Consider the following 15,027-nt stretch of genomic DNA (forward strand, 5'->3'; position numbering starts at 1 on the left):
CACAGCAGCACCTATAAACACGTAGCCTGAACACACGCACAGCAGCACCTATAAACACGTAGCCTGAACACACGCACAGCAGCACCTGTGACAAACACGTAGCCTGAACACACACACAGCAGCACCTATAAACACGTAGCCTGAACACACGCACAGCAGCACCTATAAACACGTAGCCTGAACACACGCACAGCAGCACCTATAAACACGTAGCCTGAACACACGCACAGCAGCACCTATAAACACGTAGCCTGAACACACGCACAGCAGCACCTGTGACAACACGTAGCCTGAACACACACACAGCAGCACCTATAAACACGTAGCCTGAACACATGCACAGCAGCACCTATAAACAAACACGTAGCCTGAACACACACACAGCAGCTATAAACAAACACGTAGCCTGAACACACTCACAGCATCACCTGTGACAAACACGTAGACTGAACACACTCACAGCATCACCTATAAACAAACACGTAGCCTGAACACTCACAGCAGCACCTATAAACACGAAGCCTGAACACACGCACAGCAGCACCTATAAACACGTAGCCTGAACACACGCACAGCAGCACCTGTGACAAACACGTAGCCTGAACACACGCACGGCAGCGCCTATAAATAAACACGTAGCCTGAACACACTCACAGCAGCACCTATAAACACGTAGCCTGAACACACACACGGCATCACCTGTGACAAACACGTAGCCTGAACACACGCACGGCAGCACCTATAAATAAACACGTAGCCTGAACACACGCACGGCAGCACCTATAAACACGTAGCCTGAACACACGCACGGCAGCACCTATAAACAAACACGTAGCCTGAACACACGCACAGCAGCGCCTGTGAAGACCGGCACGGCACACAATATGCGAGACAGTGTGTACAGTGGGGTGCAGTGGTGGTGTGCAGTGGTGGTGTACAGTGGCGGTGTACAGTGGCGGTGTACAGTGGTGGTGTGCAGTGGTGGTGTACAGTGGTGTACAGTGGCGGTGTTGTACAGTGATGGTGTACAGCGGTGGTGTGCAGGACAGTACCCGTGCGGGAGCCATGTTTGGTGGTGACGATACGCACGGACTCCGGGCGCAGAGGCAGAAAGAACTCGCGAATGCGATCCTGCAATCAGAACCACACGATCGCCATCGTCGTCGTCATAATCGTCGTCTTCATCAATATTATCTTTAACATCATCTACATTACAAGCTAAACCATCATCATCATCAACATCATCTACAAACATAAACATCATTAACATCACAAATATCAACAAAATTAACTCCATCAAACACACCATCACCGCCGGTCACACACATCCCCCGTGTAGCCTTAACAGACTGTAGGGGCAAGTGCTGTTAGCGAGCACCAGTGAAGGCCGGCACGGCACACGAGGGGGTGGGTGGCCAGCACCACGCCCGACCGTCTTTGTCTCCCCAGTGGCGATGTTTACACACCGCACCAGGTACTCATTTGAGGCCGAGTCGACCTAGGGGAGGCCCAGGGCCAGTTCAGATAATCGTCACTGGTGTTGGCCGTGAGCGGGAATCGAACCCGGGTCGCCAGGTTCGTAGCGCAGCGCAAACCACTACGTCACACACACGTCGTCACACCTGGTCACACACGTCGTCACACACACACGTCGTCACACACGTCGTCACCACTGGTCACACACGTCGTCACACACACACACCGTCACACACGTCGTCACACACACCGTCACACACGTCGTCACACATGTCGTCACACACACCGTCACACACGTCGTCACACATGTCGTCACACACACATCGTCACACCTGGTCACACACACATCGTCACACACGTCGTCACACACACACACGTCGTCACACACACCGTCACACATCCTCACCTCTTTGACGTTGAAAGGGACCCCGCGTAGCTTTGCTGTGAAAACGACTTTCGGCTCGGACACCTCTTCAGTGACTTTCTGCAGGACACATCATCAACATCACCACCATCATCACCATCACGGACATCGTCGTCAGCCTCGCAACCACCACCATTAATATTGTCATGCTCAGATAAGCACGGGTGCCTACGTACGGTGCGAAAGAAGCTCAACGCGCATGATCATCGCCCTCATCGACATCGACGTCATCGCCATCATCACTTATGCGCGAGGTTGTGGACGGGGTATGGGGGTGACCGTGACGGTGAAGTATGGCCGATCCGTACTCCTCACCCCTCGTCGTCGCCGCCGTTGCTGCTTCACCTTGTCGGCCCGGGCCCCTCCCTCCCCGCCCGTCTCGTAATCGCTGTCCGACTTCCTCGCTCCACCGCCACCTCCTTCTCCACCGTCACCACTGCAAGCGCAGCACAGCAGCAGTGTAGGCGCAGCGGGCCGCCCTGGTTAATGCTGGCGCGTGCGTTACCCATAAACACACGCATGGCGATTACAGGACTCGCTCATTCTCGGAGGGAGGGAGGGAGGGAGGGAGGGAGGGAGGGGAGGGAGGGAGGGAGGGAGGGAGGGAGGGAGGGAGGGAGGGAGGGAGGGAGGGAGGGAGGGAGGGAGGGAGGGAGGGAGGGAGGGAGGGAGGGAGGGAGGGAGGGCACAATGATCACGCGTATCAATAAACTATTTTTACGTTAGCAGGTAAAGGGGCAATAATAAACACATTCCTGCGGAGGGAGCTGGTAGGAACGTTGGACTGCTCGGTCAGTGGTCAGGGTCAACGGCACCACCACCACGTGGTGTGTTCAGCACAATGTGCCCGACTGTGAGGGCGGGCACAAGCCGGCGTGAGTAGGTGAAACGTTGAGTTTTATAAGGGGGGCACCACGGGGTGATCAGCCCCTCCACACCCAGCCCCTCCCCACCCAGCCCAACCCCCCAACCCCTCCCACCCCCCACCCCTCCCACCCCCCACCCAGCCCCTCCCCACCCTCCCCACCAAGCCCCTCCCTACCCTCCCCTCTCCACCCAGCCCCACCCCTCCCACGTGGACAGACATCCACAGACAAACACAATTAACCCCCTGCCTCCTGTGAATGAATCCCGGTTGGCCTTCCAGTCCACTGCGTTTCCCACTGCCAGTATGATGACAACGTAACCGTGGCGACGCGAGTCTTGCCATAGGACGACTCCCACGGCACGCGTGGCCTGACCCTCAAGGGCCCCGCCCCCCCCCCCCCCCCCCGACTCCCCCACGGTGTCACCGCTCACCGCGACACAACCACGCTCCTTACCCCTCCTCCACCTCCTCCTCCTCCTCCTCCTCGCCGTGACCGCCGTCATCGCCGTCGTCGTCGTCGTCGTCGCTGCCGAGGGCCTTGACCACCTTCGTTCGGAGGTACTCCAGGTCGGAGAGCTGCTTCATGTTGGCGGGTTTCACTTCTGCACAACGTCGGCACGCGGCCATACAAAGTCGCCCTCTCTGTTCCCATTGGGCCAGATCGCGTGACTAGAAACGCGTCGATCTCACTCAGAAAAAAAAACCTTCACCGTGAAATGACAACGCTCGCGAAAGGCTACGTGGTGTTCCCATCGGCATCGCCGCCACAGCCAAAGACAAAATGCCGGGGGCAAGCGCCGCCGCTAGCGAGCAGCACCCATGAAGGCCGGCACGGCACCACGAGGGGGTGGGCGGCCAGCACCACGCCCGGCCGCCTTTGTCTCCCCAGCGGCGATGTTTACTACACACCGCACCAGGTGCTCGTTTGAGGCCGAGTCGACCTAGGGGAGGCCCGGGAGTGGTTCCGATAACCGTCACCCGGTGTTTGGTGGACGTGAGCGGTTTGGTAGCGGCAGCGTGGCGCTAACCGCCACGCTGCCGCTCCCCCACGCACACTCGCACTTAGAATCCTCACACACAACAAAGCATCGTTCGCCACGCTCAGTACACCACCACACGATCACCTCCTCACCTTCCTTCCTTGCCTTTCCGCCATCATCGCCGTCATCGCCGTCGTCGCCGTCGTCGCCGTCGTCATCGTCGTCAAAGTTCAGGTAGTCAGCCTTGGCTCCGGTCGTCTCTCTCTGCACGCGCGTTGCTCCGCCAGGTTTGCCCGCCGCCGAACGTTTGGGTCTTGATTTGGCCTTGCCGCCGTCATCGGCGTCGTCATCGGCGTCGCCAACGCCCTTCTTGGCCGCGGGGTGGCGACCAAGCGTACAATCGTCGTTGCCCCAGAAGGTGGACTCGGCGCGGTTGACGTGAGCCTCCAGGAACTCGGAGAATCCGGAGTCCGTCTGCACCTGTGCACTCGCACGCACGGAAGAAGATTGAGACAAAGGCCCCCCCCACCCCCCCCCCGCCCCCCAAGTGAGTAACACCTCCGAAGGCCGGCAAGACGCGCGAGGTGGGTGGCGAACACCACACCCGGCCGCCTTTGTCTCCCCAGCGCTGATGTTTGATACACACAGCACCAGCTACTCATTTAAGGCCGAGTCTACCTAGGGGAGGGAGGTCCACAACCGGTTCGGATGAATCGTCACTGGTGTTGGCTGTGAGCGGCAATCTAGCTCGGGTGGCCGGGAAAGCAGCGCAGTGCGCTAACCATTGCACCACCGCTCCCCATACACACGCGTACACACACAGAGGTATTGTCATACAGGTGTGCTATACATGTGCGCGCTACACAGTTGTGACTACACGCTGTGCGAGTGAGTGCACGCTGTGTGAGTGAGTGCACGCTGTGTCAGTGAGTGCACGCTGTGTGAGTGAGTGCACGCTGTGTGAGTGAGTGCACGCAGAGTGAGTGCACGCTGTGTGATTGAGTGCACGCTGTGTGAGTGAGTGGGTGCATGCTGTGTGAGTGAGTGCACGCTGTGTGAGTGAGTGGGTGCATGCTGTGTGAGTGAGTGCACGCTGTGTGAGTGAGTACACGCTGTGTGAGTGAGTGCACGCTGTGAGTGCACGCTGAGTGAGTGCACGCTGTGTGAGTGAGTGCACGCTGTGCGAGTGAGTGCACGCTGTGTGAGTGAGTGGGTGAGTGCGCGCTGTGTGAGTGCACGCTGTGTGAGTGAGTGCACGCTGTGTGAGTGAGTGCACGCTGTGTGAGTGAGTGCACGCTGTGTGAGTGGGTGCACACTGTGTGAGTGGGTGCACGCTGTGTGAGTGAGTGCACGCTGTGTGAGTGAGTGCACGCTGTGTGAGTGAGTGCACGCTGTGTGAGTGAGTGCACGCTGTGTGAGTGAGTGCACGCTGTGTGAATGAGTACACGCTGTGTGAGTGGGTGCATGCTGTTGTGAGTGAGTGCACGCTGTGTGAGTGCATGCTGTGTGAGTGAGTGCACGCTGTGTGAGTGAGTGAGTGCACGCTGTGTGAGTGAGTGCACGCTGTATGAGTGGGTGCACACTGTGTGAGTGAGTGCACGCTGTGTGAGTGAGTGCACGCTGTGTGAGTGGGTGCACGCTGTATGAGTGGGTGCACGCTGTGTGAGTGAGTGCACGCTGTGTGAGTGAGTGCACGCTGTGTGAGTGGGTGCACGCTGTATGAGTGAGTGCACGCTGTGTGAGTGAGTGCACGCTGTGTGAGTGAGTGCACGCTGTGTGAGTGAGTGCACGCTGTGTGAGTGCACGCTGTGTGAGTGAGTGCACGCTGTGTGAGTGGGTGCACGCTGTGTGAGTGAGTGCACGGAGTGTGAGTTAGTGCACGCTGTGTGAGTGAGTGCACGCTGTGTGAGTGAGTGCACGCTGTGTGAGTGAGTGCACGCTGTGTGAGTGCATGCTGTGTGAGTGGGTGCAAGCTGTGCGAGTGAGTGCACGCTGTGTGAGTGAGTGCACGCTGTGTGAGTGGGTGCACGCTGTATGAGTGCACGCTGTGTGAGTGAGTGCACGCTGAGTGAGTGCACGCTGTGTGAGTGAGCATGTGTGTGCATCACTCACTTCTCCCAGGGCTCCTGTTGGTTTCCCTTTCTTTGCTGGCGTCTGTGGGCAAACAACGCAGACCACCAGGTCCATCAATCCCCTGCACCTGAGATCCCGGTTCAATCCGAACCCAGTCTATGTAAATCTATCAGACTCTGTGCAAGTCTACGAGTCTCTACGAGAGTCGACTGCGACTGGGCAGAGACCCAATACATCCTACAACCAAGTGTAAACCTATCTATGGCTGGAGACGAAACCCGGATTGAAACACAGGGTCTCAGCGGTGTTGGCTCAGTGTCTCCAACACAGAAACTAAAACGAAACCAATTTTGTTATTTTGCCACGTAAGGCCCGCTCGGCTATACAGCTCTTTTTCATAAGCGACCTGGCCAATTAGCTTATCATCACGTGGAAAATCACAGCAGCAAAATACTCTGAGGTGCACGTTGATTCTAAACGTGGAGGGAAAAACCGCAGGACCCGGGGAAAATCCACGCGACCACAGGGAGAGAGACGCGCAAACTCCAAACATACAGGCGTCAGGGTCGGGATGGAACCCGTGACCTCCTGCGTTCCAGGCGAGGTAGTTAACATCTTCGCCACCGTGGCGCCCTTGTGAACCCCGCTGAGAGACCCAGCCGTGGAACTCGGAATATCAGGTCACACACCCACAGCTCCTCCTCCTCTCCCCCGTAGGTCGTGACCCCTCAAAGGTCACAACCTCCGGGAAGGTCACCTTGGCCTTGGCGGATGAGCCGTCCCCCTTTGGTCGCCGCTCAGCATTCTGGGAAGCTTTGTGCCGCCCGCTTCCTGTGAACTGCCCCAGGGGCTTGCAAAGCTCCACCTGCGAGACAACCAATGAGCAATCACCACCGATGTGCCCATCGCGTCCCCGTGAAAACGAGCGGCAAAGCAGGCAACAGCGAGACTCGAACCACATGCAAATTATATGTTAATGGGACGCTAATTAAATAGTGAGATGCAAAGTGAATGCTAATTTGGTGCGTGAATGCACGCGAGAGGGCAAATATCTATCCCATACAGATGAGACAGGAATTTGTTTCTTGCTGTACCTTTTTCTCACTCAACCATTTACCCCCTTACCATTCACACACCCGTTCACTCACCTTGAATCTCACTCACCCACTCATTTCTTCACTCATTCACTCACCCACCCACTCATTCACTCACCTTATATACCACTCACGCACTCGCCTACCCAGGGAGAGAGACACGCAAACTCCAAATATACAACAGATGTCAGGGTTTGGATCAAACCCACGACCTCCTGTGTACCGGGTGAGGTAGTTGACATCTCACCACCGTGGCGCCCTTAAGTTAGTCCGGCACTGCCGTGACGGCGGTGGGGGCAGTGGGGGGGGTCCTAGTGGGGGGGGGGGTGGGGGGGTGGTCTGGTGAAGGGGGGCCCTCACCGTGACTCGCGAGCTGCCCACGTAGGAGCCGTTGAGCGCCCCCAGGGCCTGCTGGGCGCTGTCCTCGCTGGAGAAGCCGAGGAACCCGAAGCGACGTGACCTCCCGGCGGCGTCCCTCCGGATCCGGCAATCCGTGACGGCGCCAAACTCGGTGCACAGATCGCGCAAGCGCGTGTCCGTCATCTGGGGGTCAGGAGGTCACCATGGTCCATGTTCTTGATGCAACCACGAACTATATATATATATCAACTATATACGTTTCTAAATAATGACAAAATTACGAAACCGCCGCCTCTTCCCATATCACCACCACAACAACCATTAGCACAGGGGTGGGAAAAAATTGTTTGACTCGCGGGCCACAATGGGTTCTAAAATTTGACAGATGGGGCCGGGCCAGGAACAGATGGACGGAGTGTTTGTGTGAACTAATAATAAATGACGTGTAAAAATCATTACATGAAAGGATTTGGCCTTTAACAGGTAGCAAAGCATTTATTTGCAAGGCAAAGTGCGCCATCTAATGGGGAAATGGCAGCATTGCAGGAGAAAGGTAAAATTCAATAATAATAATAATATTTGGACAAGTTCGACGGACCTGATTAAAAAGCCCAACGGGCCGTATACGGCCCGGGGGCCGTACTTTGCCCATGTCTGCATTAGCATTACCAACACCACAACGAAATACCACTACCATCACAAAAGACACGAGTAACATCACCATTGTCACTTCCAAATACCACCACCACCACTATCATCAGCATCACCATAAACCGCCACCAATATCATTACCAACATCACCACCACTCCATCACCACCATTAATTACCAGTTCCACCATCATCATCATCACCCCTCCATCACCACCAAAAAGAAAAAAAGATCGCCCATCTAGGCTTTAACAGACTGTTAGGGCAAGTGCTGCTAGCGAATACCTACGAAGGCCAAGTGGCATGGCCAGAACCACACCTGGACGCATTTATCTCCCCTGTGCTGGTATTTACACATCGTAGCAAGTACTCACGTAAGCATAAGTTGGGAAAACACAGGATCGATTCAGATATTAGCCACTGCTATTGGTCATGAGCGGGAATCGAACTCGGGTCGCCAGGTTTGTTGCGGGTGCACTAAACCACCGCGTGCCGCTCCCAATCACCACCACCACAACAACCATTTCGATCACCATCACAAACATCACTAGTACCATCACTAGTACCATCACGACTCCCACCACTATCATTACCGTCATCACCACCATCTTTACTAACCCTATCATAATCATCACATCACCAAGACATATATAACCACCCCCCCATCGTCATCTCTACCCCTACCAGCACCACATCAACATTATGAAGATCCCCCCCGTGTAGCCTTAACGGACTGTTGGGGCAAGTGCCGTTAGCGAGCAGCACCTATCAAGGCCGGCACGGCACACAAGGGGGTGGGTGGCCAGCACCACGCCCGGTCGCCTTTGTCTCCCCAGTGGCGATGTTTACTACACACCGCACCAAGTTACTCATTTGATGCTGAGTCGACCTAGGGGAGGCCCATGACCGGTTGAGATGTTCGTCGCTCGGTGTAACTCGGTCGCCGAGTTCGTAACGCTGCGCACTAACCGCAAACACGACCGCTCCCCACATTATGAACACCACCTCCATCCACCTTCATCAATAATCACGACCATCGGCACCACCATAATCACCGCCCCGCCTCGGCGTTCTCCTCCTCGCGGGAGCCCATTCACCAAACCCCGGCAGGGCTTTCTAGGCCAGACCGAGGCCTCCCGGAGAGGCCTACTCGCTCTCGTGCTCTCTCGGCCGCCGCCACGACCCCTCACCGAGTTGGGCAGGTTCTTGACGATGAGGCGAGACATGGCGTGCGAGGGGAGTTAAAAAAAAGCGAACTCCCCTCCCCCACGGGCTCTCGGCGAGTTGAACTCCGAGTTAGAGACTCCGCACCGGTCCCACGCCGCGTCTCCACGATGCACACACGGGGGAGCACGTGGTCACGGTCACGTGGTTGAGGAGAGGGGGGGGGGCGGAGGGGTGAAGCGGAGGGGGGAGTGGTGGAGGGAGCGGTGGGGCAGTGGTTAGCTCACTGCGCGCTGTTAAATAAAAGGTTTTTTTTATTTTACCAGCTAATGCCCACGAAGCTACGCAGCTCTTTCTCTCTCTCCCCTGGTGGTTGCTTGGATCTTTTTCTCGGTCTTCTGGCTTTTTCCCTCCACATGGAGAATCAACATGCATTTCCATAATTATTTGCCTGCAATAGATTTGCACGCGATGTTGAGGGACAGTCCATAAATGACGTCACGCACCTAGGGGGGGCGGGGGGGTCAGACATTTGTGACGATGTGTGACGAGGGGGGGGGATGTTTGAGAAATATGACGTCACATCAAAATGCGCAATTTTAAATAAATAAAGACAACACGTTCTACTTATATTCTTGGCTCTTTCGGTAAAGTCACGTAGAAGGGAAACAATAAAATAATAAAAATATAAAACAATAAAATTCTCACGACGTTTCGACTGCAACACAAGCAATCATAATCAGGTGTGAAAACCACAACAAGAAGATTTGAAAAAAGTGGCGGGTTATTTTTAACGTTAGCACCACGGAGAGCGATTTGGCAGTCATTCAGATGGACGAGTCCATCTATGTTCGGAAAAGAGGAGGGGGGAGACGAAAATAATGGATGCGGTCTGAAAGCCACCGTAAGCGTGATCAATCAATTACGACCCGAAATGGTTTATCATATCCTTCCAATGATTGCTAAGCCAGAATCCATCTTCTCGGTTGAAATTGTCTCTGTGTTTGTATATGTGGATAGCCTCATGAACGAATCTCTAATGGTAGCCAGATGGCTTGCAAAGAACTTCTGTCTTGGAGAAGTCAATGTCATGTGAACCTACTGAATTATTACAGTGATCTGCCACGGCTGAGGTGTTGGTCCTACCGTGTTTCAGGTCTGCTTTGTGTTCACGAATGCGGTCCGAGACATGTTCTACTTAAATTTTGATTTAAATCTTTCGTGACTGCAGTGATTAATATTCTTGGTTCTTTCGGTAAAGTCACGTTGAAGGGAAACAATAAAATAATAAAATATAAATAATAAAATATTTTATTGCTTCCCTTCAACGTGACTTTACCGAAAGAACCAAGAATATGTTCTACTTAGTTATATAGACTTTTTTATAAATGTTTTCTCCTACAACATCAGAGTGCAGCGCCACATTAAATACGCACTACAATGACAATAGTTTAAAGCGATTTGAAGCACGTTTTATATTTTGTGGGGGGGGAGGGGGCAGAGCTTTGTGACGTCAAAAATCGTCCAAAATTGCTTGACGTCATTTATGGACAGCCCCTAAGCCACTTCGCCGAGCTGTCATTCGTGACAGCCAGGTCGCTTCTGAAAATAAACAGCGACATCGCTCAGTGGGCCTTACCTGGTCAAATAAAGACAACATCCTCTTAGTTTAAAGCCCACTGAGATATATTCTTGGTTCTTTCGGTAAAGTCACGTTGAAGGGAAACAATAAAATAATACAAACATATATATAAAACAATAAAAATTCTCACGACGTTTCGACCGTAACACAAACGGTCATCATCAGGTGTGAAAACCAAATGTTTCTTGCCGTTGGTATTCACACCTGATGATGACTGCTTGTGTTGCAGTCGAAACGTCGTGAGAATTTTATTGTTTTATATGTATTTTTATTATTTTATTGTTTCTCTTATACGTGGTGACTTTACCGAAAGAACCAAGAATATGAATCACTGCAGTCACGAAAGCTTTAAATCAAAAAGCCCACTGAGATATTTAGCTTGTGTTTTCACAGCCGACACGGCCACAACTGATAGCTTAAACGAAGTGGTTTATCACCGCGTGCAACTCTCGACGTCACGCGACCACGGGGAGAGAGACACGCAAACTACAAATACTGCTGCAGCAGCAGCAGGCACCGTCGGGGTCGGATTGAACCCATGACCTCCTGCAGGCCGGGCGAGGGAGTTAACATCTCCCAGCTACCGTGGCACACCCGACGCTAGGGATCACCCGCGTTGGAATTCCCGGCCACTGCTAACGTCAGTGGCGAGTGATATCCTCGACCGGTCATGGGCAGCTCATTCAATCGCCTTCGGCAACCCACCGCCGACCAGCGTGGTGAAGTATGGTCGAACGGGATGAGGAATCTTTTTATTTAGACTGGAGGAATCCGATGAGCTATGAAGCTCCTTTTCACAGATGTCCAGTATTGGCGCGTCGGCAGGTTACAGGGGGCAGACAACTCATCCAACGGCGGAGTGATCAAGGCCGATGACGAGTTCGTCTCCTGTGGGATTTATATCCAACTTTTACACCCGTTCAAAATAACATCACCTTGATCTCAATCATCAGAAACACCATCGTCGCCATTGTTACCATTATCATCATTAACTGAGACGAAGATTCCCCCATATAGCCCTAAAAGATTGTAGGGGCAAGTGCTGTTAGTGAGCACCTAAGAAGGCCGGCATGGTACACGAGGGGGTGGGTGGCCAGCACCACACCCGGACGCCTTTGTCTGCCTCGTGGCGATGTCTACACACCGTACCAGGTACTCATTTGAGGCTGAGTCGACCTAGGGGAGTCGAACGCAATGATCACTATCATCACCATTATGATCACCCTCACCACAATCACTATCCTCACCATCACCATTATAACCACCAAAACCATCACCACCATCATCACTATCATCACCATTATGATCAACCTTACCACCATCATCACCCTCCCCATTTCCATTATGGCCACACTTTCCACCATTAGCACCCTCCCCATCACCACCGTCATCACTATCTACACCACCGTCACGATTATGGCCACCCTTACCACCATCATCACCCTCCCCATCACCATTATGGCCACCATTACCACCATCATCACCCTCACCATCACCGCCACCATCACTATCTTCACCACCATCACCATCATGGCCACTCTTACCACCATCATCACCCTCCCCATCACCACCGTCATCACTATCTACACCATCACCGCCACCGTCACAATTGTGACCATACTCTTTGGTTCTATTCGGTAAAGTCACGTATTTACCTACGTGACTTTACCGAATAGAACCAAAGAGTATGGATCCTTGCAGTCACGAAAGCTTCAAATCTAGAATTGTGTCCATCCTCACCATCACCACCACAACCCCCCCCCTACCCACCCACATAATTCACACACGCGTGGGAAAACTGCTCTTTGCGCACCAACTTTATTGGAGTCAAGGTTACGATTCTGCTCAAACACTTCTTTCGTCTTTTGCCAGAGAGAAAAAATATATATATAAATCAAATAATACAAATGACGAGTCGAGGTATAAAATACATCATCTCAAGCTAACACCGTCCCCTCCTCGAACAAGGCACAGTGGTGATGAGGTGGAGAAGGGGAGGGAGAGTGGAGGAGAGGCGAGAGGAGGTTGAGGGAGGAGGTAGAGGTGGAGGAGGAGGAGGTAGAGAAGGAGGAGGGAAGACAATTTGAGGTCAAGGGGTCATCAAGGTGCGGGTCGCAGCCATGCCTCCCCCAGGGTCCCCCTCCCGTCGTGATCTCAAGCGCGTGTGTGTGTCTTCAACTGTGGATGTGCACAGGTTTGTGAAACAGCACTTTCCACAAAGGTCTGTCGAGGCTATAAGGGGGAGCTTTGCATTTGTACACAAGTGTGTTTACAGAGTGCGCATGTGTGCACATGTGTGTGTACATCCACAAATGTGTGTGTGTGTGTGACCTCGTACACGAGTATACGTGAGGACACTTAGAGGTACAGTCCAACGCCTGGCAGTCACGTGTGCCCGCTTAACCAACAACAGTCGCGCCAACAACGCCACAACCGAAATAAAGTTACCAACGTCCCGGTAATAGCCGGAACGGCCCCGGTTTAGCCGGAACAAAAACATAAATTGTAAAAAATATGAAATAAAACATTCCGGAATTTGTTCCCGGTTTCAAATGTCCTGACCTCGTACTCGACAGAGGGGCGTGGTCACGGGAGTAGTGGGCGGGGTTGTGAAAGTGGGCGGGGGGGGCTAGTGAATGAGTGGTCTGGGATGGTGAATGAGTGGGCGGGGCTAGTGAATGAGTGGGCGGTGCTAGTGAATGAGCGGGTGGGGCTAGTGAATGAGTGGTCTGGGATGGTGAAAGAGTGGGCCGTGCTAGTGAATGAGCGGGTGGGGCTAGTGAATGAACGGGTGGGGGCGGTGAATGAGTGGGCGGGGCTAGTGAATGAGCGGATGGGGCTAGTGAATGAGCGGGCGTGGCTAGCGAATGAGCGGGCGGGGCTAGTGAATGAATGGGAGGGATGGTGAATGAGTGGGCGGGGCTAGTGAATGAGCGGGTGGGGCTAGTGAATGAATGGGAGGGATGGTGAATGAGTGGGCGGGGCTAGTGAATGAGCGGGTGGGGCTAGTGAATGAGCGGGCGGGGCTAGTGAATGAGCGGGCGTGGCTAGCGAATGAGCGGGTGGGGCTAGTGAATGAATGGGAGGGATGGTGAATGAGTGGGCCGGGCTAGTGAATGAATGGGCGGGATGGTGAATGATTTGGCGGGGCTAGTGAATGAGCGGGTGGGGCTAGTGAATGAATGGGCGAGGGTGGTGAATGAGTGGGCGGGGCTAGTTAATGAGCGGGTGGGGCTAGTGAATGAATGGGAGGGATGGTGAATGAGTGGGCGGGGCTGGTAAATGAGTGGGCGGGGCTAGTGAATGAGCGGGTGGGGCTAGTGAATGAATGGGCGAGGGTGGTGAATGAGTGGGCGTGGCTAGTGAATGAATGGGCGGGGATGGTGAATGAGTGAGCGAGGCTAGTGAATGAGTGGGAGGGGCTAGTGAATGATTGGGCGGGTAAGTGAATGAGTAGGCGGGGATGGTGAATGATTGGGCGGGTTGGTGAATGAGTAGGAGGGGCTAGTGAATGAGTGGGCGGGGCTAGTGAAATGAGTGGGCGGGGCTAGTGAATGAGTGGGCGGGGCTAGTGAATGAGTGGGCGGGGCTAGTGACTGAATGGGTGGGATGGTGAATGATTGGGCGAGTTAGTGAATGAGTGAGCGAGGCTAGTGAATGAGTGGGAGGGGCTAGTGAATGAGTGAGCGAGGCTAGTGAATGAGTGGGAGGGGCTAGTGAATGAGTGGGCGGGGCTAGTGAATGAGTGGGCGGGGCTAGAGAATGAATGGGCGGGATGGTGAATGACTGGGCGGGTTAGTGAATGAGTGAGCGAGGCGAGTGAATGAGTGGGAGGGGCTAGTGAATGAGTGGAAGGGGCTAGTGAATGAGTGGGCGGGGCTAGTGAATGAGTGGGCGGGGCTAGTGTATGGGTGGTCGGGGATACTCCAACACGAGGTATCTATATAATGCGACGCAACAAATCAGATCGCGAGAAAAAAAATGTAAATCAAATACAGAGGTAAACATGTAAATAATAATGAATTAATCAATTAATAAATCATCGTAGTCATCACCAACAACATCATCATCATGTACAGCCCTTGCTCAATACGCTGCTGAATGAAGGCCTCCCCACGCCTCGTCAGCCGTGGAAATCGGTCAACCATACACAAGTGTACGGGTCGATATATAAAATGGGTACAACCGCAGTTCGGTGATCTTCAGGGTCCCGTGCGGTGCGCTAAAATGTGTGTACACCCACCTCTTCCTGCCCAGACGTGCTGGCTAAACGGCATGAGAAATAACGAATTGATCA

The 15,027-nt window shown here is 53.6% G+C and overlaps 1 protein-coding gene across 1 annotated transcript in view; it reads right to left on the bottom strand.

The window, feature by feature from the left end:
- Window positions 1-9,347, bottom strand: part of LOC116944478 (putative RNA-binding protein 19) — a 53,058-nt gene extending 43,711 nt beyond the window's left edge. The window contains exons 1-9 of the mRNA XM_032958104.2: window positions 9,115-9,347; window positions 7,276-7,458; window positions 6,579-6,686; window positions 5,861-5,902; window positions 3,901-4,228; window positions 3,223-3,370; window positions 2,216-2,336; window positions 1,883-1,960; window positions 1,053-1,131 (exon numbers count right to left, since the gene is read on the bottom strand). Coding sequence (XP_032813995.2) covers window positions 1,053-1,131; window positions 1,883-1,960; window positions 2,216-2,336; window positions 3,223-3,370; window positions 3,901-4,228; window positions 5,861-5,902; window positions 6,579-6,686; window positions 7,276-7,458; window positions 9,115-9,150 — 1,123 coding nt within the window. The 5' untranslated portion in view covers window positions 9,151-9,347. The remainder of the gene's footprint in view (window positions 1-1,052; window positions 1,132-1,882; window positions 1,961-2,215; window positions 2,337-3,222; window positions 3,371-3,900; window positions 4,229-5,860; window positions 5,903-6,578; window positions 6,687-7,275; window positions 7,459-9,114) is intronic.
- Window positions 9,348-15,027: the final 5,680 nt, after the last annotated feature.

Source organism: Petromyzon marinus, chromosome 21 (genome assembly GCF_048934315.1).
Source record: "Petromyzon marinus isolate PM22_M1 ecotype Great Lakes invasive population chromosome 21, UKy_Petmar_22M1.pri1.0, whole genome shotgun sequence".
NCBI classification, from domain to species: Eukaryota; Metazoa; Chordata; class Hyperoartia; order Petromyzontiformes; family Petromyzontidae; genus Petromyzon; species Petromyzon marinus.